The 25,046-nt window shown below is 29.2% G+C and overlaps 2 protein-coding genes across 2 annotated transcripts; both read left to right on the forward strand.

Moving 5' to 3' along the window:
- Window positions 1-2,960: 2,960 nt before the first annotated feature.
- On the forward strand, window positions 2,961-6,194 carry LOC114406657 (protein STRICTOSIDINE SYNTHASE-LIKE 10-like). Its single transcript, XM_028369423.1, has 3 exons — window positions 2,961-3,348; window positions 4,742-5,005; window positions 5,463-6,194. The coding sequence occupies exons 1-3, from the start codon at window positions 3,065-3,067 to the stop codon at window positions 6,028-6,030; spliced, it is 1,116 nt and encodes a 371-aa protein (XP_028225224.1). The 5' UTR covers window positions 2,961-3,064; the 3' UTR covers window positions 6,031-6,194.
- A 4,657-nt stretch (window positions 6,195-10,851) lies between these two features.
- On the forward strand, window positions 10,852-15,728 carry LOC114406658 (protein STRICTOSIDINE SYNTHASE-LIKE 2-like). The gene is made up of 3 exons (XM_028369424.1): window positions 10,852-11,341; window positions 14,247-14,519; window positions 15,037-15,728. The coding sequence occupies exons 1-3, from the start codon at window positions 11,067-11,069 to the stop codon at window positions 15,635-15,637; spliced, it is 1,149 nt and encodes a 382-aa protein (XP_028225225.1). The 5' UTR covers window positions 10,852-11,066; the 3' UTR covers window positions 15,638-15,728.
- Window positions 15,729-25,046: the final 9,318 nt, after the last annotated feature.

The raw sequence follows: 25,046 nt of genomic DNA on the forward strand, positions 1-25,046 counted from the left end.
AGATTGAAAACTGGAAAGTGGTCCTCAAAAGAAAATATCATTGAGATATGTATTTAAATAAATTAACATTAAGTATAGATTTTATATTAGTTGAAATGTCTATTAGAATGAATTAATTTAATAATTTTAGTCTATTAAAGAGGGAATACTTTTAGTTGAAATGAGGCTCTTTACAATCTCCGGACACTCTGAAAAAAGAAAAGTGAAAAAGTGCCAATCGACAAAACTATCTCTAAATATGTTAGGACAAAGGAAAAAGGGAGTTGATATTTTTATTTTGAATAAATTTCTTGATTAAGAATTATATTTTTTAAATAAAAATATTATAATATAATCTTTCAATCATAGTTATTTACAACTATCATTCAGAAAAAAAAGAGTTATTTACAACTACTTTTATAATATTTACTATTTTATATTCTATTTTTTGTTTCAAATCATAATGCAACTAATTTAAGGTTTCTTTCTTAAAGTTTTTTTTAATCTAATAAGCAGCTTTTACATTTTTAATGTCTAAACTCTTTTTTTTTTAAATTATATGCTTCTTCAAAAATTACTTTTTTAATAATTATTTTTCTTAACGTGTATTTGATTTTACTTATTTTAAAAAGAATGTCCGCTTATTTTTGCGTGCTTTATGAGAGATTTTTTTATAAAAAAAAACGTAACTATTGCTCTAAAAACTATATTATAGACATGCGCTAAAATATCATAATAATACTAATAAGAACGTGTCAATAATTTTAAATTTATATTATATGGTTTTATATAATTTTCAATTATCTATACTACCAAACAATAGAAAACATTCTATATAAAAAAAAAAACAGAAAACAAGTTCTCTTCTAATTCCCCCCTTCTTTCTCTTATTTCAAACAATATAAGACATAAATTTTCTTCTTTCGTCATATTTTTTTTCCTATTGATTTCAATCCTCAATTTTGAATAAAGTGGTACGGTTTTGTAATAATATAAACAATAAATTTCAAAGAAAATATTAAAAATAAATAATTATTTCTCCAAAAAACATTTGATGGGTTATAGACTTATAGCCTGAAGGATGGGCTTTAAATGGATCATAGTGATGGTCCCTTATTACTAAATTTCACATTAGCATTAGGTTGAGGGGCTCTACTATTCACACCTCCCAGAACTGCTATTTAAACCCCCAACTACGCAAAATAATTCATATATCCCCACTCCTTCTCCTACCCCGCCTTCAATCTCATTTCTCCCCCGGCCCCGTTTTTCCCTTCCGTCAAAAACACTTATTTCATTGGATACTACTAATCCATTATAAAAATGTACCATTGGATACTACTCCATTTTATTATTTACTTTATAATATAATCAATTGCACAAACTTACTTCATTATGTATGTTTTGGAGTAATTTTGGGCTTTGCATTACATTCTTGAGCTAATCTCATGGGTTGGTCCACAACTTCACAAGTCGGTGACCCATTTCCAATCAATTGATCACTCATATAATTGTCATTTTTCGACACTCGTTTCAGCTCATGAAAATTATAGTACCCTGATATCCTGTCATATTGATGCAACAATCTCTCTTGTTGATCTAACCTGTTACATTAGCCATGTGCAGTAACTAACTGTCACATAATCCATCGACCTAAATTGGCCTAATGATAAAACAACTACACTTATGTTTTAGGCTTACCAATAAAAAAAATATTTGTTATTGATTTTTATAAAGTAAAAAATGTCACATATATTAACAAAAAGATTCAACATATAACTCTTTTTTTAATAAAAGTTTTCTTTTTAAATTTGTTTTAGGTCCTCTTCCTTGTTGGATCGACCTTGCCAATGACTTTTCCACCTAAATGTAGGTAATATTTGAAATCTTTTCACCACTCACTCTCTTCATTTTACCATTGACTCGAGCATAAAGAATTTGTAGGTAATCACCACCATCATGTTCTTCCATTGTATCTCACTCTTCATTTCATCTCCTTTGACTATTAAGTTTATTCTTATAATTAATAGCTCATACAACAATTTTATAAAATAATAATATTTGTGTGTTTATCTTTCTCTATCATATCATTTGTTTCATTTGACATAATTGTATTTGTTTTCTCTTAATTGCATAATTTATTATAAGAATTACTAACCCAAACACAGCCATAATGTACCATAAATATCTGCCATCATTATACAACCAAACACACACTTTACATAAAACTTCAGCTAGACAAAGGACTCAAGTGAGAAAACAAGTCAGCCACGTATAATTACTATTATTTCATTTATTTGGGCCTGTCTAGGAAGACCGACATGGGCTTCAAAGTGGGTGGTACTACGTTTTCTACCAAAACCAACCTAATCAATTTAACATTGAACTGGGACTTGGATCGCATGACCCGGTCAGCAGGTAACAGGTACAGTACATAGAAAAAATAATAGTCAGCACAAGCAGGAAACCAAACGTGAAAAGGACATTTAATGGGCAGGCACAAAAACACGTGCAAACGTTAGTAACATTATCGGTCCACCTAAACAATTTTATTTCCTTTATTACTTATTTAAAAACGGCAGTAAATGACTATTTTAGATTCTAGTATCTGAATGTGCAGGTAAGTGATAATTTAGTCAAAAACAAAAATTGTGATTTAATCTTTGCGTAAGAAGTGCAACCTTGACATCTTATCATTAGTTTCATATGATTATTTTTAATTAAATATAATATTTAAGGATAATTTGATATTATATTGTATTTTTAATAATTAATTTAATATTGCTATAAAAATTTAAGTATTAATTTATTATCAAGCTATACGCATAGTATAATCATTGTAATTTTTATATGTTATTAAATTAAAATTTATATTTTGTAAGGATTTAATTATCATCCATATGACAAAATGGTCATTCACCAATTTAAAAAAAAAAAAATCTGAGGAAGAATTATTTGGCACACGTTAGCCTGCGACACATGTTGAGAAACGAGTTGGGTGTGTTTGAAACTTGATGTTAAAGTGTGAAGGGACAAGGAAACATAGAGTCTCGTTGGTTCAATACACTTGTGCAATTTGGCCACTATGAACACAGGGCTTGCTGCAGGTGCAGCCTTGCTTGCACTCTTGGCTATCACCTTCTCCTTGTTGAGCCCTCAAACCCTGTTTTCTCCGCCTGAGATTCCGGGCTCGAAGGACCACCTTCACGCTGCTCGGTTACTCCATGTCACCGGAGCCGTCGGGCCGGAGAGTCTTGTCTTCGACGCTGACGGCGGAGGGCCCTACACCGGCGTCGCCGATGGCCGGATTCTCAAGTGGGAAGGGGAAGAGCGAGGTTGGACTGAATTTGCTGTCACCAGTTCCAATAGGTACTTTTTTTTATAATTCTTTATAGTTTATAAGGTTTTAATAAACGGTCTTGCCATCTTGTTTTAGGCGTTTTTTAACTGTTCGTGACCGCATCCTCTGCATTTGTTCGTGATGTCAATTAACGTGACGAAATCCCTACGCGACCCGATATTTAACACCTTTATATTATTACTATTACAACCCCTTTTGGTGTTTACGCTTTCTTTATCATGTTATTGTGTTGCTGAGGGTTTAATTGGTTTTTTAGAATGAAGGTTTTATTTTTACGTTAGAGTGTCAACTTTGGATACCTAATTTTTGGTGGGTTGGGTTGGGGTGGTTGTAGTTCGTTTGAATTGGACAAGGAATTGAGCATGGATGATTGGATTGAGTCATTGAGAATGATTTGTCTTTACTATTTTTAACCATGAGGATTGCATATTTTAAGGTACTATAGAGATTATGATAGTTACTGCATTAGGTCTTGATTGGATAATTTTTTTTATAAGCACTTATAGGAGGATCAAAATAAGCAGGTAAAATGAATTGAGCTTCTCCTGTAAGCTGAAATTAACTTATGCTCCTTGATTTTAGCTTATAAGAGAAACTTAACTCATTTTATCTTCTTATTTCCTAAGTGCTTACATATAAGTTTGTTTACTTGGAGCCTTAAGAGTTAGACCAATTTTCTGAGCTGATTATTGTTCCCTTGAAGAAAGGTCCATTTACCGCGTCAACTATTATTGAGTATTGAACAAAGAAATGGGGGCAGGTTGTAAAAGTGTGAAGCACCTTTGTTGTAGCAGCATGCTTTTTCTGAAATAATTCAAATTGAAGGAGTCATGGAGAATAAATAGCTTTCTTCTTTAGACTTTAGCTGTGTTATTTGTTTTGCAAACCTTCTGATACTGGAGACTTGCTCTAACACAATGATCATTATGTCTATCTTCTAAGTTATATGCTTTGAGGGAAATTTTGCCTGGTAGGTGTTGCATCTTAGTAAGTGTAAGGTCTTATTTCAAGAGGCTAGAGGGAAGGTAAAAAACTAAAAACTAAATGTATGTGTTCTGCCTTTGGTTCCATATGGTGGCCATAGCATTGTTTGAGCATGCAACCTTGGATACCTAACTCCCTGTCTGTTTCATCAATACTCTTTGACTCTTTCAAATTGCGCATGAATGATTGTTCCTGTTAGTATTCTGATGAGACGATAATAAAAAAACTTCTGTCATTTTCCCCCCCATTAAGTTATTATTGAAATGAATGTTTTTCTATCAGAGGTGTGTAGCATGGGATTATGCTGATAATTTTGTTTAAATGTCAGGATATTAGATCTGACATTGTAACTCATACTATTAGGATACTTTTAATTTTTCTTATGAATTTAATGAGTTTAGTTGCCTGATTTTCAAGGTCGGACTGTGTATGCCCATTTGCACCAGAGTTGGAGCACATTTGTGGGAGGCCATTAGGACTAAGATTTGATAAGAAAAGTGGAGATCTGTACATTGCTGATGCCTACCTAGGCCTAAAAGTAGTGGGGTCTACAGGGGGTTTGGCCACCGAAGTGGTAACAGAAGTTGAAGGTCAGCCCTTGCAATTCACCAATGACATGGACATCAGTGAAGATGCAGACGTGATATACTTCACTGATTCAACCACAATCTTCCAGAGAAGGTAAGTTCATCACAAACGCATATCTTCCTTTCTATGGTGGAAGTGTGTTTGCATTTTCCTAATTAATATGTAATAGTTCTTATGATTGTTCCCTAGCACTTCAGTGTATGAAAAATGAAATTGATGGAAAAACAAAATATTCCCTTATTCATATCCTGGTTTGGAATGTTCAACCCTGTGGTATGTAGGGGAATATAAACTGAAGTATGAGTCAATTTTATCTAACAAAGTAATCACTTGTTCTGTTGTTCAACGAAAATAATATTTGTGGAATTTGCATTTTTCCCTCAAAATTTATGTAGATATGTTTTCTGTTCTGATTTCCAGCATAATATTTTTGACATGTATATTTTTGAGGGCATACTTCTATATGAGAACTATAAAATTTAATTACTGATAGAAAAAATTTAATTTGTGTAGAATTTTTAATCTAAATTTTGGCCACTTTTGTTTGCAGGCAATTTATGCTTGTACTCCTTGGTGGAGACAAGACCGGCCGGTTAATGAAATACCACAAGTCAACAAAAGAAGTGACGATCTTATTACGTGACCTTGCTTTTCCCAATGGTGTTGCCTTAAGCAAAGACGGCTCATTTGTTCTGGTAGCAGAAACCGCTACTTGCAGGATCTTGCAGCTTTGGCTTGGTGGACCTAAGGCTGGCCAAGTGGATACATTTGCGGTTCTGCCTGGTTTCCCAGACAATATTAGAAGAAATTCAGAAGGGCATTTCTGGGTGGCTCTGCATGCAAAGAGAAGCCCTTTCGCGAAGTGGGTTTCTTCCAATCCTTGGGTGGGAAAGGCATTGCTTAAGATTGGATTTAATTTCAAGCAGCTGCACACATCATTTGCAGGGTGGAAGCCTCATGCTGCTGCTGTAAAGCTGAGTGATAAAGGAGAGATATTAGAAGTCTTGGAAGATTGTGATGGGAAGACCTTGAAGTTCATCAGTGAAGTGGAAGAGAAAGATGGGAAGCTTTGGATTGCATCAGTGTTGATGCCTTTCATTGGCATTTATGGTTTATAAGAGTGTATCATGGATGACTAGATGGTACTGTTTTGGATCACCTTTTCCAAATAAGATGTAGTTATTGCGTATGCAGATTATGTAGAATTGTGAATTGCTTTGAGTGGTTGATGAGGCTAGTTTTTACTGTGTTCATTATTAATAAAACACTACGTTAAACTTAATGGACAGATGCACAAAACAGTTTTGCAAAATTCTTTCTAATCTTTTTTGCCAAGTGGTGGATATATTACACTTGCTAGATGAATGCACTTCAATGAAATAGAAGAGAGGACTAAGCATAATCAAATACAGTACCTTAAGATGGTAACTAGAGGGGAATAGGCATTGTCGTGACTGTTTTTCAGTATTTCTGAATAAAAGAATAAAAAATGAGGAGGAGATTAATAAGCACCATGATTGACAAGTAGTTTCTTTTTAAGTTGAATAGGATGCACTAGTTAATGTGAATCCTCTAAAACCTATTCTTTATTATTATGGATAAAAAAATTATAAATATATATATATATATATATATATATATATATATATTTATTAGAATAAAATAAATCAAGATAGGATAATATTCTTAAAATAACAAATGATTTCAAATTGAAAAACAAAATTTGAAATCTTAGGAATATATTGGATTAGGATTTTAAAATATTATTTTAGCATAAAAAAAGTTTTTGGTGAATTTTAAAGATTATGTAAAAGTATTATGACTTATCAAATTTCTTTACAAGACTTTTATGATAGTTTGTATTTTAATGGATTTATTTCATGAAAATTTAAAGAATTTGAAAAGACTTTATAAATTTATAAGATTTAAAAGGATTTGTGAATTTTTAAAAATACATTCAAAATGACAAGAGTTGGTGAAAAAAATGATAATAGATGATAAGGTTTGGGTAAAAAAAGTAAAATCAATATAATTTTTTTAATCTTTTAATAACTATATTGATTCTAACTTTATGTTCTCCGATACTAACATTTCTTACAATAGCATTTTCTCATTTTCACTTATGAATTTGAACAATAGAATAGTGAGAGCAATGAGAGTGAAAAATTGGTAGGAGAGTTACTAAGTTATGCGATAACAAAATTAAGAATGACGGTCACAAAAATATTATGTCGAACAAGTGATGAACATAATTAATATAAGAAAAATATGATTAGTTTTAACACATAAGACAAACATTAATTTAATTTAGAAAATAAAGAGAAAAGTGAAGAGGGGAGAATATATTTGACATTTTTTATTTCAAAAGGACATGAAAAATATATAACACACACATCTTGAAGAATATTAAAGAGAGAAGAAAGTATGTGTGATGAAAGAAAAGAAAGTCAAGTAACCAATAGGAAAAAAAATCTAGCAAAATCCTTAAAGATTTTGGTGAGATTATTTGATAGATGATTTATATTCAAAAGTCAAATAAAATTCTTCTTAAAAAACAATCAATCAAAATTTATATTTTTTTAATACCAAAAAGCTTTTTATAAGTTATAAAAAATTCTAATTAAATATAATTGGATTTTGTTGTCTTCCTTACAAAATCTTAAAAGTTTTAATTGAATATCACAAAACTTATTTATACTATTTAAAAATCATAATTAAATATTACAAGATTTTTTTATATTTTTTTTAAATCATTTAAAATCTTAATTTAATACACCTCTTTTATAATTTTTTTAAAATCATTTAAAGTCTTAATCGAATACACCTCTTAAAATTATTCCACTTTACACCACATAGGCTTTGGTCAAATGACAGATATAGAACTATAGAAGAATGAAGGTTTAGGCTTGAGAGATCCCACAAACTAGGGTAGGATGACCAAAACTTGGGAGAAGTTAGAAATAAGAGTGGCTACCATATAATTGGATAAATTTTTAGATTCACTATTCCTCTCTATGGATAAATTAGAATAACGTTTTTTTTAAAATAAAATCTTTGACAAGAGTGTTAGGAAAAATATTTTTTTTATAAAATACCCTCAATTATGAATTAGTTTTCTAAGTTCAAAAAATAATAGGTGGAACATATTAATCTTTAAGCTATTTGAGAGTTTAACTTTGTCTTGTATGAAGATAATTTTGAGAATCTTACTTTGTTTTTTTTTTACCTTCATAACCAATAAAAATTAAAGCCACAAATATAATACTAATAAAAGAGATTAAAAGAATTAAAGTAAATAAAAACATTTGAAAAAAAGAGATTGTCTTATTAACGTTAAAGGTAATTTTGAAAAAAAATATAAAATTAAATAAATTTAATACTATTAATTAAATTAACTATTTTTAATTATAATAAGTAATTAATTGAGTCTGGATGAGAACCAATAGTTAGAATATAAAAAATGCTATAGTTGTCTGTTTGGCGTACAGCTTATTGGTGAGGATGGGAAAGGAAATAAAATACCATAGTTTTAATACTTTTGGAAGACAGGGTGGGGCCAAATTATCGTTTTCAGCTTTCTCTTCCTTAATTTAATTGATTTGTCATGTTATCAGTTTCTTGCCTGGTTGGATCAGATGATTGAGGTCAATGCCAAATTGAAACATAATTCCATTCCATGAATAGTTCAGTAATTCATAAACCTATTTTTTTTTAATTTCCTGATTTATCAGGAAAATAAATAAAATTTAATCCAAAATTATTTTCATCAAAGATTAATTTTAGATAATATTCAATTTTAACTTTAATATATTAATTACTTGTGTTTAATTACTTTATTTTCACAATTTCATAATCTATTGTGAAAACAAGTAGGTTAAATTTTTAATTTTTTAGTTAAAATTCTAATCAAACATGATTACTAGCTAACAATACCAACTGCATACTATTAATCAGTTTAGAAACATAATTAATATTTTCTTTTTTGTATTTATACTCTTAAGTTCAGGAACGGAGCCAAACGGAAAAATTAAAAGAGGTTAATTATAAAAATTAAAGACTTAATTGTATTTTTTGTTTTTTATTATGTCATTTCACAAATTTACTCTCCTTATTTTAAGCATTTTTTATATTTATAACTATTTTAATTGTGTTACAAATTTATTTTAGTAGCCTTTGACTTATAATGTTTTACTAATTTGATCAAACAAATCATATTAATTATCATGCATGTTGAATAAAATCATTTAATTATAATGTAAAATAATTTTTAATTTGTCATAAGTTTTTATCTCCACTCATTTATAATATCTATATAAAATCAATTCTTAATTTTATATTAATACAAGATAATAAAATATCTTGTTCTTTAATGACTAATTATTTATTTTATTTAATATTTAGTTGGTTCATTAAATATCACTTTAGACATCTCATCAATTTTTTTAATCCAAATTATGAATAAAAATAGCATAATAATCAAATTAACTTATTAACACACTATTAGTGCTGAAGTTTAATTAAAACATATTATTATAAAAATTAAAAAATAGGAGTTTAATTTCTTTGCAATGATATTGTAAAATAAGCCAATAGAAAATTAAATTTAATGATCATGCATTATTATTGTAAAATAAGTTTGTATTCTCATTTAATCACAAAATATTCGATGATATGATTTTTTAAAATAGTCATAATAAATATCAATAAATTTTTCATATATATATTGATGATGATATAAAATTGTTTTGTATATCAATGCATAACTTATTTTTGCTATAAAATTAGGTTAAATTATTTTTTGTTCATCCAATTTATTTTTTAGATTCAATTTGGTTCTACCATCTAAATTAGGTCAATGAAGTTAAAAAATCGCATTTTATTTAATTTAAAAATAATTTAACTTAAACACCACTCAGTGGTTTTAATTTATCACAAAACACATATTTTCAAACACTATGAATTTAATCTACACGAAATGATTAAATTGAATCAATTTTAAAAATTTAAAAATAAAATTGATTAAAAAAAATGAAAAGACTTAATCAAACTTAAATAATAAACTAAAGGACCAAAACACAAACTTAACCATAAAATTATAATAAATTTATAAAAATTAATGAACTTATCAATAATAAACAGTTTTTTATTTTTTTTTTAAAGAAGGACGATAGAAAAATTCTTTACGCTCTCAATATATAGTTATTTTTCTAAAAAATAGTTTATCAAATTTATCGGGTTGATTCAAGTTGAAAAAAAGATAAACACTAAAATGGAGTCGAGTATAATTAAATTTTAATTTGTTTAATGCATAGTTATATCCAAAGACTTTATTCATTAATTTATTCAATCATAAAATAGTAAATAAAAAAACAAATCGTAGAAGAGTAATGCTCGGAGAGGATTCGGCGACTTTGTGATTGATTGTGACGCCAAACCAAAGCCACCGTACCGTGACTTTCCTATTTTTAGGTCATTGAGTTAATTCTTGATAATCTAAATTTTGTCATTTGTTTTAAAATATATCATTAATTTAATTTAAAATAATAAAATATTATTAAGTGTATAGATTAATTAACATAAAATTATTTTTATTTTAACTAATAATCGCGAATAATGTTCAGTTTGTCAAAAAAACTGACTGTTAATAAATTGTCAGAAATTTTCCAGCAAGATTCTTTTTAGTTTAAGTCTTTAAGAGTTGTCACAAAATTTTTGACGATTTTTTTATCCACTTCTTCAATATCTTTAATGAGAAATAATTTTACTTTAATTAGATAAAATTTCTAAAAATGATAAAATGTTTCTGTACATATCATTAGTTAAAGTTAAACTGAAATAATTTTATATTAATTAATCTACAAGTTCAATAATATTTTTGTATGGCACACATTACTTTTGATTTCAAACACTTAACAAACATCTCTTACTTCCCTCTACCTATCAAACATTTTCCATCATAAAAATAATGTGGTAAATTATTTATTATGCATCTGAATTTAATGTTAGTTTACATGAAATCCTCGGATAGGTCAGAATCCGCAGCTTAGCGCAGGCATTGATATTGCGCTATTGCCATTAGTGGCACCAAACCAAACAAACAACAATTCTCGCCACTTATCCTTCTCCTCTCCTCTCTCTCTCTCTAATATCGACCATGAGGCGCCAGCAGCTACACTTCGCGGCAGTTGTCGCGGCGATTGTCGTCACCGCTTGGGTTGCGCACATGCGCGGCGGGGTTGGCCAATCGGAGGCCAAGGGTTGGCAGTTCGAGGCCGTTCCGATTGACGGCGCCGTCGGACCGGAGAGCTTCTCCTTCGATCCTCGCGGCGAAGGCCCTTACACCGGCGTTTCTGACGGTAGAATCATCAAATGGCACCAAACGCAGAATCGTTGGCTCAACTTTTCCGCTATTGCTTCTTCTTCACACTGGTGCGCCTTCTCTCTCTTTCTCTCTCTTCATTTCAAAAATTGGAAACCTACTGGTGAAGTTGATTGCCTGCCTTATTTAAACTTGTAAACCTACTGGTGTGGACTCATGGTTATATTTAAACACAGGCCAAAATAACTAAACATTCAAATTACGTCATACTTTGAAACATATTAAATCAAACCTTTGAAAATTACTTCTATTACTAGCTAACAAATCAATCAATAAATAAATAAGACCAAATTCACATGTTATAACTAAGGGATCTAATTTAATTGGTTAAATAAAATGTATGAGTGTAATTTTGTAAATCTTGTTTAATTCTTATGGATTAAAAAAATTCAGATGTTGTAATTAAGAGTTGGTTCATATTGAGGGCTTCTAAAGACGCATTTGTTTCTATAAGCACGATAGGAATGCAGAGTTGGTGAATGTTTCTAGTTTTTATGAGTGACAAATTGACATACCAGATGTTCAAACTTTTGTTTCTCCAAGCATCATAGGAATGCAGGTTGCTGAATCTTTTTTATCTTTTGAGTGACAAATTGACATTCTAGTTGTTCAAACTATTTTATTTCCCTTCTTGTGCGAGGGGAGACGCCTAAGACCACTTTTCCTTTTCATCAGAGTCTGACTTTTTAAATTTTTTTTGCTTCTAATTAATCGATGACGATATATCCTCTCAAAACAAAAACTTTTTCCCTTCAAAAGTTGGATAATACTAAAATTATATATAGCCTAAGAAGTAAGAATAGATACAGTGCATAGCCTTAGGGTGATTTAGCCTTTTATCATACGACTGGCAATATTTGCTATCATTTCTTATTCATCATATTAAAAGTTGAGGTTGAATAATTTTTTTATCAATTAAATATGAATATATTAAAACTTTAATTATTATATATATACAGTGACGAATCCAAGACCCTAAGTCAGTGGGATAAATTATAAAAAATAAAATTAATGTATTCAATTATATAAATATAGATAAAATAAAATACAAAAATATAAAATTTTATTTATAAATTTAATGAATTTTAAAAAATGAGGGGGTGTAAGTGCACCCCTTGGAGCCAACTTAGATCCACCACTGTATATATACATGAATTGCATATATAAGAAATTAATGTATTTTTACATCATTTTTATATTATCAATAAGTTAATCAATTAATTTTATTATACATTTTCAATTCAATTAACTAACTTAAAGGCTTATAATTTTCGCCTTTATCTTTACATATTACATTAATGAGTATTCATAAAAAAATATCACAACGTATTTTATAAATTACATTAAATTTTAAATAATTAATTAATATCACATAAAGTCTTAAAAAATCTTTATACGCAACTAATAAGTGTTAATATATGAAATAGAAAGTGTTAATATATGATTTTTATTTTACATATCTTGGGGAGTTGCAAACATTTGGCTTACAAGTTTCTAAATTAGTTATTTTGTGTTAGATTTGAATTTTGTTTAAGCTATTTTGTTTGTTACAAGCACTATACAATTATATTATATATTTAAATATTTATCATGTTAAGTTTAAATTTAGTTAAATATTTTACTTGTTATTTTTATTACTAATTAAGATATGAAATGATATTTTTATTTAATTAAAATGAAAATAATGGGATTAAATATAATATTTAGGTACCTAGCTAAAGCGTATAAAGATGAACACCATAATTAATATCCGTATGAATACAAATTTAGGAATGAGTTTTTTGGCTACACAAATACAGTATATAAAAAGTAAGTATTAAAATATCTCACCTAAACTTTTATTCATTATGGTCCAAATTGGTGAAAAATAAAAAAGGTATAATTGCAATCACTTAATGCAACCTAAACTTTTTATTCATTATAGTCGATATTAGAGAGAGAAAAAAAACAGGAGAAATTCCAATCACTTAATACAACTTTTAAGTTTAGAAGAAAAAATGGAAAGGTTATAGACTTGTAGTATTGCGTACCACAACCGCATATTGATGTTTAGGAGTGGAACTGTGAATGCTTGGTCGAGAAATTTTGGTTTGGTGATGAAAAGATAAAGGCCAAAAATTAACGGAATACTATTCTTTTACTACCTGTCGAAGATACGGTGGGGCCAAATTAAAACTTCTTTGTTTTCTCTTCATTCGTCGTCCTTTCTTCCTAGGGTTAATAAATGATAGGTGTTTCGGGATTTTTTCTTTCTTTCAAATTCTGCTTTACTATTAAAAGCTTAAGCAAACACAATAGAGATATTTTAAAATTCGAAATGTGAGAATTCATTCTTATATACGTATGAAATCCATATGAAATGTCAAAAATATAAATTCAAAACAAAACTTAGATATTTATATTGGTAATAAAAGGTTATATAAGTTACCAAATAATTAAAATATATTTTGTTTGATACTTTTTACACAGATCCTAAATTTAAATTTTATTGCTGTGCTTTCCTATTGAAAAACTCACTACTGTTAACTTGCGGTGTGTTTGGTTCGTATTTCCCCAATTTATATGCGAGTAATTAACGTGAAAATACAACTTATACAAAGAACTGAAAGAAATAAGTATTTTATTGTAGACGTGCCTTTCGACATGCATCTTCCATGATTTGTTGTACAAAACACGATATACAAGATAGAAAATTTAAGTATTTTAGAAAATTTGCATCCATTGGAGGATAGGAAAGAGAAGAGAGAGAAGTGTGGAATAAGATAAATGATGATCTGATGAAAAAAAAAATAGAAAACAAATTTAAATAGGGTTTCAAAAACTAGTATGGAAAGAAATTATTTTATGATAGAATGAGTAGTTGTATAACTCAAGGAAAAAAAAAAAACAAGAACCCATTATCAAACAACATGTGTCGTAATTATGGGAAGGTTGATAAGGTTGTATTTTTGGCAGGGATGAAGAGTGTGGAGGACCATGTGATGAGCATTCCAAGAAAGAGCACGTGTGTGGGCGTCCACTAGGCTTGTGCTTTAGTACACTATCGAATGATCTTTACATTGCTGATTCTTACAAGGGCTTAGTTGTTGTTGGTCCCCATGGTGGCACTACTAGAAGACTCGTATCAACAATAGAAGGTGAACCCTTGGCTTTTACTAACGGTTTGGATGTTGACCAACGAACTGGAGCAGTGTACTTCACCAGTAGTAGTTCAAAATATCCGAGGAGGTAAATAATTCTCAATAAAAAATAATACTCATGTTCTCAACTAGTAATTAATACCAAAGTCCCTAATTATGTATTGTTTGCATGCGCACTTCATATTCTATAATTAAATTATAATAGTATCTTTTATGACCCATCCTCCATATAGCTAAATTATTAATTAATTGGTGGATTTAGAAAATTAATGGATGTCTATCATGAAAATTCAAGCCACTAATTATTATTAGTGATCATCCATGTGCAACTCCAAAAGTGCACATGAGCACTAGCATATTTAAATGAAATCCAAAAGTTCGAACAACCTTCTTTTGCATTTTCCTTTTCTCATTGTTGAATCATTTTATTCCATATTAAAGTGAATTTTTAATCAAAGACTTTTGGATCCTTATTTTTACATTAAAAAATGGGACTAAAAGCAATTGATGCCTCTATCTTTATCTTTTTCTTTTGGTCTCACAGTTAGACATTAATAAATTTTCCCTTTAAGATTTTGATGATATTTGTCATATGCAAAATGCAGGAATTACATGTCGTTGATCCTAAGCAGAGATAAGACGGGGATGCTAATGAAATATGAGCCACAAAGTGAACAAGTTAGCGTTCTCCTAAAGAATCTCTCCTATGCAAATGGAGTAGCATTAAGCAAAGATGGTGAATATATCCTAATAATTGAGACCACAACTTGTAGAGTATTAAGGTATTGGCTAGAAACACCAAAAACTGGAACCTTGGAAGTCTTTGCTGATCTACCAGGTTTCCCAGACAACATCAAACGGAGTCCAAGAGGAGGATTTTGGGTGGGAATTTACTCAAGAAGAGAAAAAATTATCCAATGGATTCTATCATATCCTTGGATTGGAAAAGTTTTGCTTAGGCTTCCTTTGGACATCCCAAAAGCTTATTCATATTTGGCTAAGCTAAAAAGGAGTAATGGAATGGCAATTAGACTAAGTGAGCAGGGTGATATATTAGAAATTGTTAACGAAAAAAATGGGAGCATAGGGAGGTCTATTAGTGAAGTGGAGGAAAGAGATGGGATATTATGGGTGGGATCCATAGATGCACCTTTTGTTGGTAAGTATAATATTCATGTTGTAGAAGGGCAAGTCAAACGGATTTGAAGATTTTTTTATATATAAATTTTAGTGTTTTTCACTTTTTTGTTTCTTGATTGCATAGTAAAAAGGAAATGGATGCGGGCTTTGGCTATCATATTATATATGTGAAAAAAAATCTTGCATCATTGTGAAGTTCTCCATATATTGCGGAAGTAAAATACAGGTAAGGACACTGTCGAGTCTTCCAATGAAATTGTTACGAATTCTAATAGAAATTGTATCAAAATTATAGAAAAAGAAATAATTTTCTAGTGAATGCTAATTCAAGTACTTGTGATGAATATGTACATTAGTGAAAAAACATGTTTATATGATGGTTATTTTAAACATATATTTTTGATTTTGAGATCGTTGTAACGAATGTTGTAAAAACGTTGGAGTCTACGACAACGATTCACAAGATCGTCTTAGAATAGTATACATTCTAAGACGGTCTCCAAGACAAACCCATCTTAGAATGTACGTCATTCTAAGACGGTCTTGACGCTAAATTCTTAGAATATCTTATATTCTAAGACAGTCTTGCGGCATGAACGATCTTAGAATGTACGTCATTCTAAGACGATTCTAAAGCTGAGACCTTCTTAGCATGATCTACATTCTAATGTGTAGCTTATTGATACACATACTCGTAATAATGAAGGTGTAAGCAAATGTTATTGGATTTTGATAAGGTATACACCCTTACCTTTTTAGTACCAAAAGCATGTGGATGTGCATATATTGTTTTTTAGTTTCATACATATGTTGCAAGTAGAGATCAACTTACACCAATTTAAAATATTATTTTTGGTGTAAGTTGATCTCCCATGCCACGCACACATCAAAAGTAATTATATGAATATAACATTAATACGGAATAAATCAATTTATTTAATGAAGTTCTTTTTTATTGAGATAACTAAACAAAATTAGATAATAGGCAAACATCTCATCTCAACCAAACTACATTTGTTAGAGTTAATTTCCACTGGTACTAATACCTTCCGGTAGCCCCATCTTAGGCCATTAGTTATAGCCCACAATAGTACTGTGGAGTTCTAGATAATGCTACACCTAACTTTTCATATTTAAAATAATATAAATTTTAGACCTCAATCTTAATTCTTATGAAATTACATCTAGTTTTATTTTTCTTTTTATAAATTGATGCATATTTTATTTTTATAAATCCATGTGACTGTTTTCATAGCATGACATATTTTATAAGTTTATATTTAAAATTTTGACCAGTAAAAAATGGATAAAACAAATAGATCTAAATATAGATTAATATTTTTTATGAATAATATATTTTTAAAACTTAAAATTCAAATATTTTAATTATATATATATATTAAAATTAAAATTTAATTAAAATAAGATTAAATAATAATTTCATCAGAGCGTGACACATGTACTGACAATTTCTGTCAATAATTATGTTTTATATAATACATAGATAGATTTAAATAATTGTGTAGTTGAAAAAGAAAAATAAAATAATAAGTTATATTAGATTAATATTTAGATATAATTTTTTTCTTAAGCCTCATAATTTTTGGACACAACCTTAGAAAGATGATAAATATACAATTAATGTATATTTAAAAGCTATTTTTCATGAGTTTTGTATTAGTCACAGGAAATCAATTAGAAAAACAATCTAAATATAAGCAATTTTGTATGATTCATATCCTTGATACTTTTGTTGAAAATTGCATGATTTCACTTGGATATTTGAGTTTGTCATTGTAGGAAACATGATCAAGAAAGTATGATATTTATTTTAGGATAATTTTTTTTATATAAATGTGACATTTATTTTGAGTGGGAGATATAATTTTACACCTAGATAAATTTTAGATGTGGGTGTAGTAAAGATCAAGAAAAGATGTGAACTTTTTATTTTAAAAGAAAAGAAAAGTCAAACAAATGGATTAGATTTTTGGAATGAATGAAAATTTATTTTCTTTTGAAGGTTAACAAATGAATGATAATTAACGAATATTTTTTGCATTATTAGCCATGAATTAAAAGAGATAATGCATTTAAAATAGAAAAAATAATCATTTTCTCTTATATTTGATTATAGATATTTTCCTAAAAAAATTTAACACGAGTTAATGAATAATTAAGCTATTCTTGAATAAGTACATTTCAATTACTAAAAAGTTTTAACTTAATTAATTAAATAAAAATACATGAGTTATTATAAATTTTTTATACCGTTTTTATTCTTACATATATAAAAAAAACACTCTAATTGAATAGATACCAGTGAATCAAATAAGTGATATGATAAATACTAAAGGAAAATGAGTGGACATAAAGGGTTTAACTCGCGGCTTCTGTGCCCAAATCAATAGACTTAGTGGCCCGTAAGGATGTGATGTGAAGAAACTAGAAAGTACTGGTTAATTACATCTTAGATTGAATATTTAGTTCTATCAATTTCTAGTTCTTTTCAAGAGTAAGGACATGAATCAATTTAATTCTGAAATTATTAGCTCTGGCATGGATGATTTGATAGGACCAGATAAGCGAATTAGTGAACGTTTGAGTAAATTAGCGTGAATAGATTATAATTAACTATTGTTATATATCAATAATTTTCAAAATAAAAAATCTACAATTGTAAGCAGTTTTTTTAGGATATCCTCACACCTTTTTGGGTGAGAATAATATTTTCGAAGAGTTTAGGCTCTCCTTAATTATAAGTAGTAATCCGAACTCAAACTCTCATAGATTCTCTTAAAAATACAGTTTGATTATCATTTTGTATTTGCTCTTGATTTATAAATACTTATTTTTTGGTCCTAGGTCAGAATTTATGAGTCTCCCTCAATTCATAATGTTAGAAATTAATTTTATTTATGATATGTGATTGTTGTTGACATAACATTTTTTTTATTAACGGTAAAAATCAAATATAAATTTTTTGGTTAAATAAATTATTCTCTCATATATGAATTCAATGAAAATTTTCATAAACATTTGGTTAATCCTATACATGCCTTGTATTGAAATTTGAAATAACATAGTCTCTCTTATGTCGGATATTTTTGTGTCGAGAAATATATAAGAATTAGACGTGGCTTATTCATGCATAACATCAGACCCATTTTTTCCTTAAGAGTGGTTTCAAAAAGCTATAAGGATAACAAATGATTGGGCTAACACAAGTCTAAACAAAACAACAATACACTAAAACTAGATATTGGCTCAAATATGTTGGACATTCCTGAAATATTCAAACTTCGCAACTGATTCTTAATTTTTTTTTTTTTTCATTGGATCCTTGAAACTTCAAAAGTTTTGTGGGAGATCCCTATCGTTAGTTTATGTCCAAAACGTAATAATGTGTTCGTTAGTTGGACACGTCACTAATACATATGCAAAGTCACATCAAAGGTATCAATGATATGACGTGAAACTTGATTTTTTTTACTTTTATATTTAATTTAAATAAAAATTGTCTGCACCCATTTTTCTTTTTCCTTCTTCCCCTCTTCTCTTCTTTCCTCGTTCTTCCTCCTTCTCCGGCAATCCCAAAACCCAAAATACCACCTTCGTCCAAGCTAACCCCTCCTTTGTGAAAGTCAATCCCAACCACTCAACCACAAGAGCTTAAAACCCAAACTCTACACAATTCAAATCCAAAATCCAACATCACCACCACCAATAGGATTTCTGCATGTAATTCTCACATGTTAAATCGCACCCAATCCAAATTTGAACATGCATCTTTGGAGCCCAATCCTACACCTCTAACCATGGGTTCACCTAGCATCAGTGGCAGCACTCCATTGAAGTGTTCAAGGACTTAGCGGTGGCATCCGAGTCAGCGATGGAAGCCGCTGCAAAAAGACAGAGATGAAGGTCGCACGATGGTTTGGGTCGTGTGGTGGTTTGGTGAAGGTCGTATGGGTAACGTGAGGGTGAGTGGGGCAACATTGATGGTAGTCTGGCATGGTAGATCTGGGTGGTAGTGGTGTTTGGGTCTTGGCTGCACAAAGTTCTAGTGGTGCATCGGGTGAAAGTTGTTTGGGTGATGGATTGGTGCAAGGAGGGAAAAGAAAGGGTTAGTGGAAATTGAGTTTGGGTTTTGGATTTGGGAACAAAATTGGGAGAGAAAGGAGAGGGAGGAGGCGACAAAGAATTCGTACATGGAGGAGGGGCGAGCGGAGAACTCATCGAGGAAGGGGGAGGAGGTGGGGAGGGAAGAGAGTGCCAGTGGAGTCGTGGAAAGGGGGGGGGGGGGAGGTGAGGAAGCCAATGATGGTGTCAACGGTGTATTTCACACCCGTTTGGACATCGACGTGTAGTTCATGTGTTTGGACGTTTGACATGACTTCATACGTGTATCACTGACGTGCCCAACTAATAGACATGTCATCATATTTTGGACGGAGACTAACGACAAAAATCTCCTACAAAACTTTTGAAGTTTTAGGGACCCAATGAGAAATAAAATATTTTCAAGGATCTGTTGCAAAATTCAGATATATTTCAAGAATCTTCAACATATTTAAGCCTAAAGAAAAATATGCATTGTGAGACGAAACTAAGAATCAAAGAGCTATAGTTGAAGCAAATATTGAAGTTTCACTCAATGAAAGGACCAAGAGTGAAAAGAATGAAAGGAAGAGAAAAAGGAAGAGAAAGTGAGATGATTTTTTAGTTGTTTAATATGAGAAAAGTTAAACAAAATATTTCAAATCTCATAAAATTATAAAATATAAGAAAATCAACTTATTTAATTATTTTTTATATAGTTAGTAGGTGTAGGGATAAGATGAATTGGATATTACATTATCCAATGTTGTCCTCATAAAAATCTCCAATTATTTTACTCAAGTCATACTCAAACTCACTTACAACTTACAAGCAAATTTAGTTAGTATACTACTAGCTAAGATTGCGCTTGATTGATTACATCTTTTAGGTTGTGTGTGAGAAATTTTTTAAACTAATCTATAAATTTTAATAAACGTGTTTGCTTGTAGTATACTTACTAAAGATGCAATTGATCAAACACAACCTTACCCAATTACTAACTAAATTTGCTTAGTAAATTACAAACTTGTTTAGTAAATTTCAAATTTATCTTACTAATTAATAACAATTTTTTTCTCTAGATCATAGGTATCCTATACCGAAGATAATTTTGGTCAAGATGGATAGAATTACTATGAGTAATAAAGGTTTTTCTCTAAGTATTTAACGCAAATGCATACTTAGAACTTGAACTCAAAACCTTTGATTAAGCTGGAACAATCTTATATCAATTGATTCATGCGATTAGTGATACCCATAACAGTTTTTAATCACTCTTTGAAATAGCATTTGAAATTATTATTATTATTATTATTATCATTATTATCATCATCTTCTTCAATACTTTAATAAAATTTATCATTTATAGCTTCATTTAATATTACACTATATATATTTTTTCTTTCCACTTTTTTTTTAATGTATAATGACTACATAAAGATTGAACTTAAAACTTCGTGTGCAATATCCAAATCTCCCACCACTAGCCAATCCTAACGGATATCTTTCTACTTTTTATACAGCCAAAAAACCTACAAAATTATCTTAGTTTTTACTTATTTTTTCTTTCTTTTCACATTCTTTTCAAAATTAAACATTCAATTACTTGTAAACCAAAGGAGATTTTTCCCTCCCCTCTTTCTTTCCCCCACCTTCTTTTCAATCATTTCAAATAAAAAGACATTGTTTAAAACTAAAAATAAAACACACAGTTAAAGTACGAATGACCAAATGTCAAATGATATGAAAGGGAGCTCCGAACCATATTTGTGTTTGAGAATTGAATTTGATTCCGCCAAAAAAACAGTTCAGTGAGCAAATCCAGATTTAGATTACTTGGGTTGGGCCATCTTTTCTGTGGCAGGTCTAGGGTTTACCTCAATGGGCCCACCAATTTTCAAATCTTGTGGACGAAAACAATATCACCAGTCACCACACAATTCCACGCCTGCAAACTGTGTATTGCTTACTCTCTTTATCCGACTAATATGAACCACTTGTCTTTCACTTTTGCATTCAGTACCACAAGAAATTATTTGATACTCTTGTCTTGGACCACTGCGTTTTCATGGTTCCAAATAGTCAAGTATTTTAATTTTTAAGATTTTTTTGACACTTAACTAAATGGTATGTAAGAATTAATGGGAATCATGACAATTTCCAGCCATGTAATAATTTTCAGTAAATAATCTTTTTTATCTCTAAAAGTATTAAACATTATCACATGAATTCCTAAAACTATTTTTCTTTTCAAATATTGTGTAATTTTTTCCAAAAAAGTCCCTAATCACATAATATTTTGGTTCCTAAATATATATTATTATTATTTAGCTCCCAAGTTAAATACACAGTTAAACTAATATAATTGATGAATTACACTCTCATCTTTTGGATATATTTTTTTTTAATTTTAAAAACTAATGTCACACACCTATTTAACTATCGGGGAGAAAAATGTCTTTTACTCACTAATTTTTCTAGTACCACCAACAAGCTTTGGAGTTTTACCATATGAGTGTAATTTTTTATTTTTTTTTATATTTTTTTATATGGGTCGTTTTCAAATTATTTTAAAAGATGGAATAGGTCGTAATAGGTGTTATGACGTCTCAGTTAGACATTATAATATTTGTTTCGACTTGTTATTATTAGTTTTTTTAATTGAAGTCATAAATTTTTTTACGACTTAATTTAATTTTTTTTATTGAGGACTTCAAGTCATAAATTTTTCTATTTTTACGATAACATATTAAATAAAATCATAAAAAATATACAAGATATTAAATAAAATTAATAGTAAGTAAAATTAATAATATTTATTTAATAATTAAATAAGTAAAATTATTTACAATTGTTTTAAAAAAATTGAGAGCAAAAGAAAATAAAATACATGTAATTGATAAAGTCTATAAAACACGTAAAAAAAGATTACGACTTCAAAGTTGTAAAATAAAAATAAAAAATATAACTTTAAAGTCTTAAAAAAAATATTTACTATTTTGAAGTTATAAATAAAAAAAACTAAAATTATAAAATTTTTATGAGTTTAGTTTTAAAAAATCGTAATAAATATTACGACTTCTAACTTTTTGTTTTTGAAAATAATTTGAAAACGATCCTATATAAAAATTGAAAAAAAATTACACCCATAGGCTAAAACTCCCAACAAGCTAAAGGGATCCGAATTTAACTTCAGTCAGTACTTTAGGTTTTTTTTAAGATATTTCATTGATAATAATTTGGAAGATACAAGAGGGAATATGCTGAAAAAGCACCTCAATTGTTAAAAACTTAATAAAAGGTCTAAAAATGATTTTGATCCGAATTCTTTTTTTTTTATATATATAAAAAAATCGAATGAACAGCCAATAAAAATTATACAAATTAAGGCTTTTTTACAAATTAATGAAAGCTAGCTTTGATACAATCAAACATCCCATTCCGCACAACAGTACTCTTGTTACATTATTGTCTATGATATATTGCATAAATTCCAGCACTCATTCTAAAAATCTCCCACTCTTGTCCACATGAAGCGTTGCTCTTACTCCACAACCAATCATTGCAATAAACAATGAAACGAAGCAGAGAGTGGGTGAATAACCCTAAACCAAAACAACCTTCAATAAGTTTCTAGGTGACAGAGAACAAAATCAAGGCTTGAATTAATTATTCATTAAAGAAAAATAAGAAACATGCATGTAACGTGTCCCAGAAAGAGACCCTCACGCTGTAACATGTCTCTGGGGGCTAGAATTTGATCACAAAATGCCGAAGGGGTTTTTGGCAAGTGAGGCATTTGAGGATGCCATGGGGGAGTGGGTCCCACATGCATGCATTTCGATGAATTTGATGGGACAGAATTCTGGTGACAAGGATTTGATAACGATGTTTGGACTTCATGTGTGTGTTCTCTCTCAAGTTATATTTCTGTTATTGTTGAATTAGTTCCGTGGTGGCACTGCTTCCTGCCAATATTAATTGCTGTGTTGGAGGTCTCCATCAACATGTTTTTAAATACTTTTTATTATTAAAAATAAATCCCCCCACATGAGCTCAATAATAAAATCTAAATATAATTCTTGGCTGCATACTCTGAATTTTATATTCCTTTAAACCTTAGGTTTTTTCATTACTTAATTAATAATATTTATCTACAATTCATCATCATTTGCTTACTTTATTTTCTTTGAGACTTTTTACTATATTAGCTAGGTTGTGTTTTTGTAATTTTAGGAAAAGTTGTCTGTGAAATAAAAAGTAGCGAATGGAAATAGAGCATTCATAACTTGAGAAAACCAGACACAATCATACAACAGATGTTGTGTTGTCTCAAGACATTCGTTACAACCAACAGAAATACCATTCTTAACATCCAAAATGTCCCTCTTCGTAAGATTAACTTTGAAGGTATTCTCTTCATAAAATTAACCATTGAAGGTATTCTATCTTGTATTAATAAAAGTACTTTTGACTTCTATATACATACAATAGAAACTTGAAGTAAAAATACTTTTACTTTTGTTGATATTATCTAAAGCAATTTTATTTTACGAACATACTTTTGAATAAAAATATCTAAACATTGCTTAAAAAAATATTACACAAATTACATTGTAATAAACTTATTTTTATCAAACTTAAATTTATAATACACTTTAAATTTAGACTTACATTTTCAAACTTGAATCCAAATATGTAACATGTCCGATAAATGAACCGCATGATTAGATACACACCTTCATGTGCTTTTGCTGATTTTTATCAGGCATCGGGATCGTACCCAAAATTTTTAGTTGCATAATAAGTTCAATTGATTCAGCTAAAATAAATGTAAAATCAGCGAAAAAGTTCGCAAAATACCTTGGTTAAATCTCCAATATCGTATCATTCGATCAACGCTTGATAAGTGTTAAAACTGAAAATGCTAATTATAAAATTTAGCTATAATCTTTTTTAAAAAAATTCTTTTATAGACTCCATATGCTATTCATTTACAATCTTTTAAAAATTGACCCAATAGTTCATTACTACCTTTGTTCTTTTTTTATCTGTTTTTGTTAGATGGAAATAAAAAATGCAATAAGTTTTATTGATTTTAATAAAGCAGTTCATGTAATTTTTCCAACTCCATAATAAATACATATATAAATTAATTAAAGATTAAGCCTTTGTTTGGATGGTGAATAAAAGAGAGGAAATGAAGGAAGATTTTAAAAAATATAAGTGATCAAGAGTCTCATACTTTCTCTCCTCTATTTTAATTCAAATATTTTTTTTCTTATTTTTCTATTTTACTCTATCAAACCAACCCTAAGAGACAAATATAAATATAATTTATAAAAAATAATTAATGCGACCTTAAATTTTATAA

The sequence above is a fragment of the Glycine soja genome, chromosome 3 (genome assembly GCF_004193775.1).
Source record: "Glycine soja cultivar W05 chromosome 3, ASM419377v2, whole genome shotgun sequence".
Taxonomy (NCBI): domain Eukaryota; kingdom Viridiplantae; phylum Streptophyta; class Magnoliopsida; order Fabales; family Fabaceae; genus Glycine; species Glycine soja.

Coding starts and splice junctions, on each gene's coding strand:
- LOC114406657 (XM_028369423.1), top strand. CDS start 3,065: ATGAACACAGGGCTTGCTGCAGGTGCAGCCTTGCTTGCACTCTTGGCT. Junction 3,349..4,741: donor GCTGTCACCAGTTCCAATAG/GTACTTTTTTTT, acceptor CTGATTTTCAAG/GTCGGACTGTGTATGCCCAT. Junction 5,006..5,462: donor ACCACAATCTTCCAGAGAAG/GTAAGTTCATCA, acceptor TTTTGTTTGCAG/GCAATTTATGCTTGTACTCC.
- LOC114406658 (XM_028369424.1), top strand. CDS start 11,067: ATGAGGCGCCAGCAGCTACACTTCGCGGCAGTTGTCGCGGCGATTGTC. Junction 11,342..14,246: donor ATTGCTTCTTCTTCACACTG/GTGCGCCTTCTC, acceptor TATTTTTGGCAG/GGATGAAGAGTGTGGAGGAC. Junction 14,520..15,036: donor AGTTCAAAATATCCGAGGAG/GTAAATAATTCT, acceptor TGCAAAATGCAG/GAATTACATGTCGTTGATCC.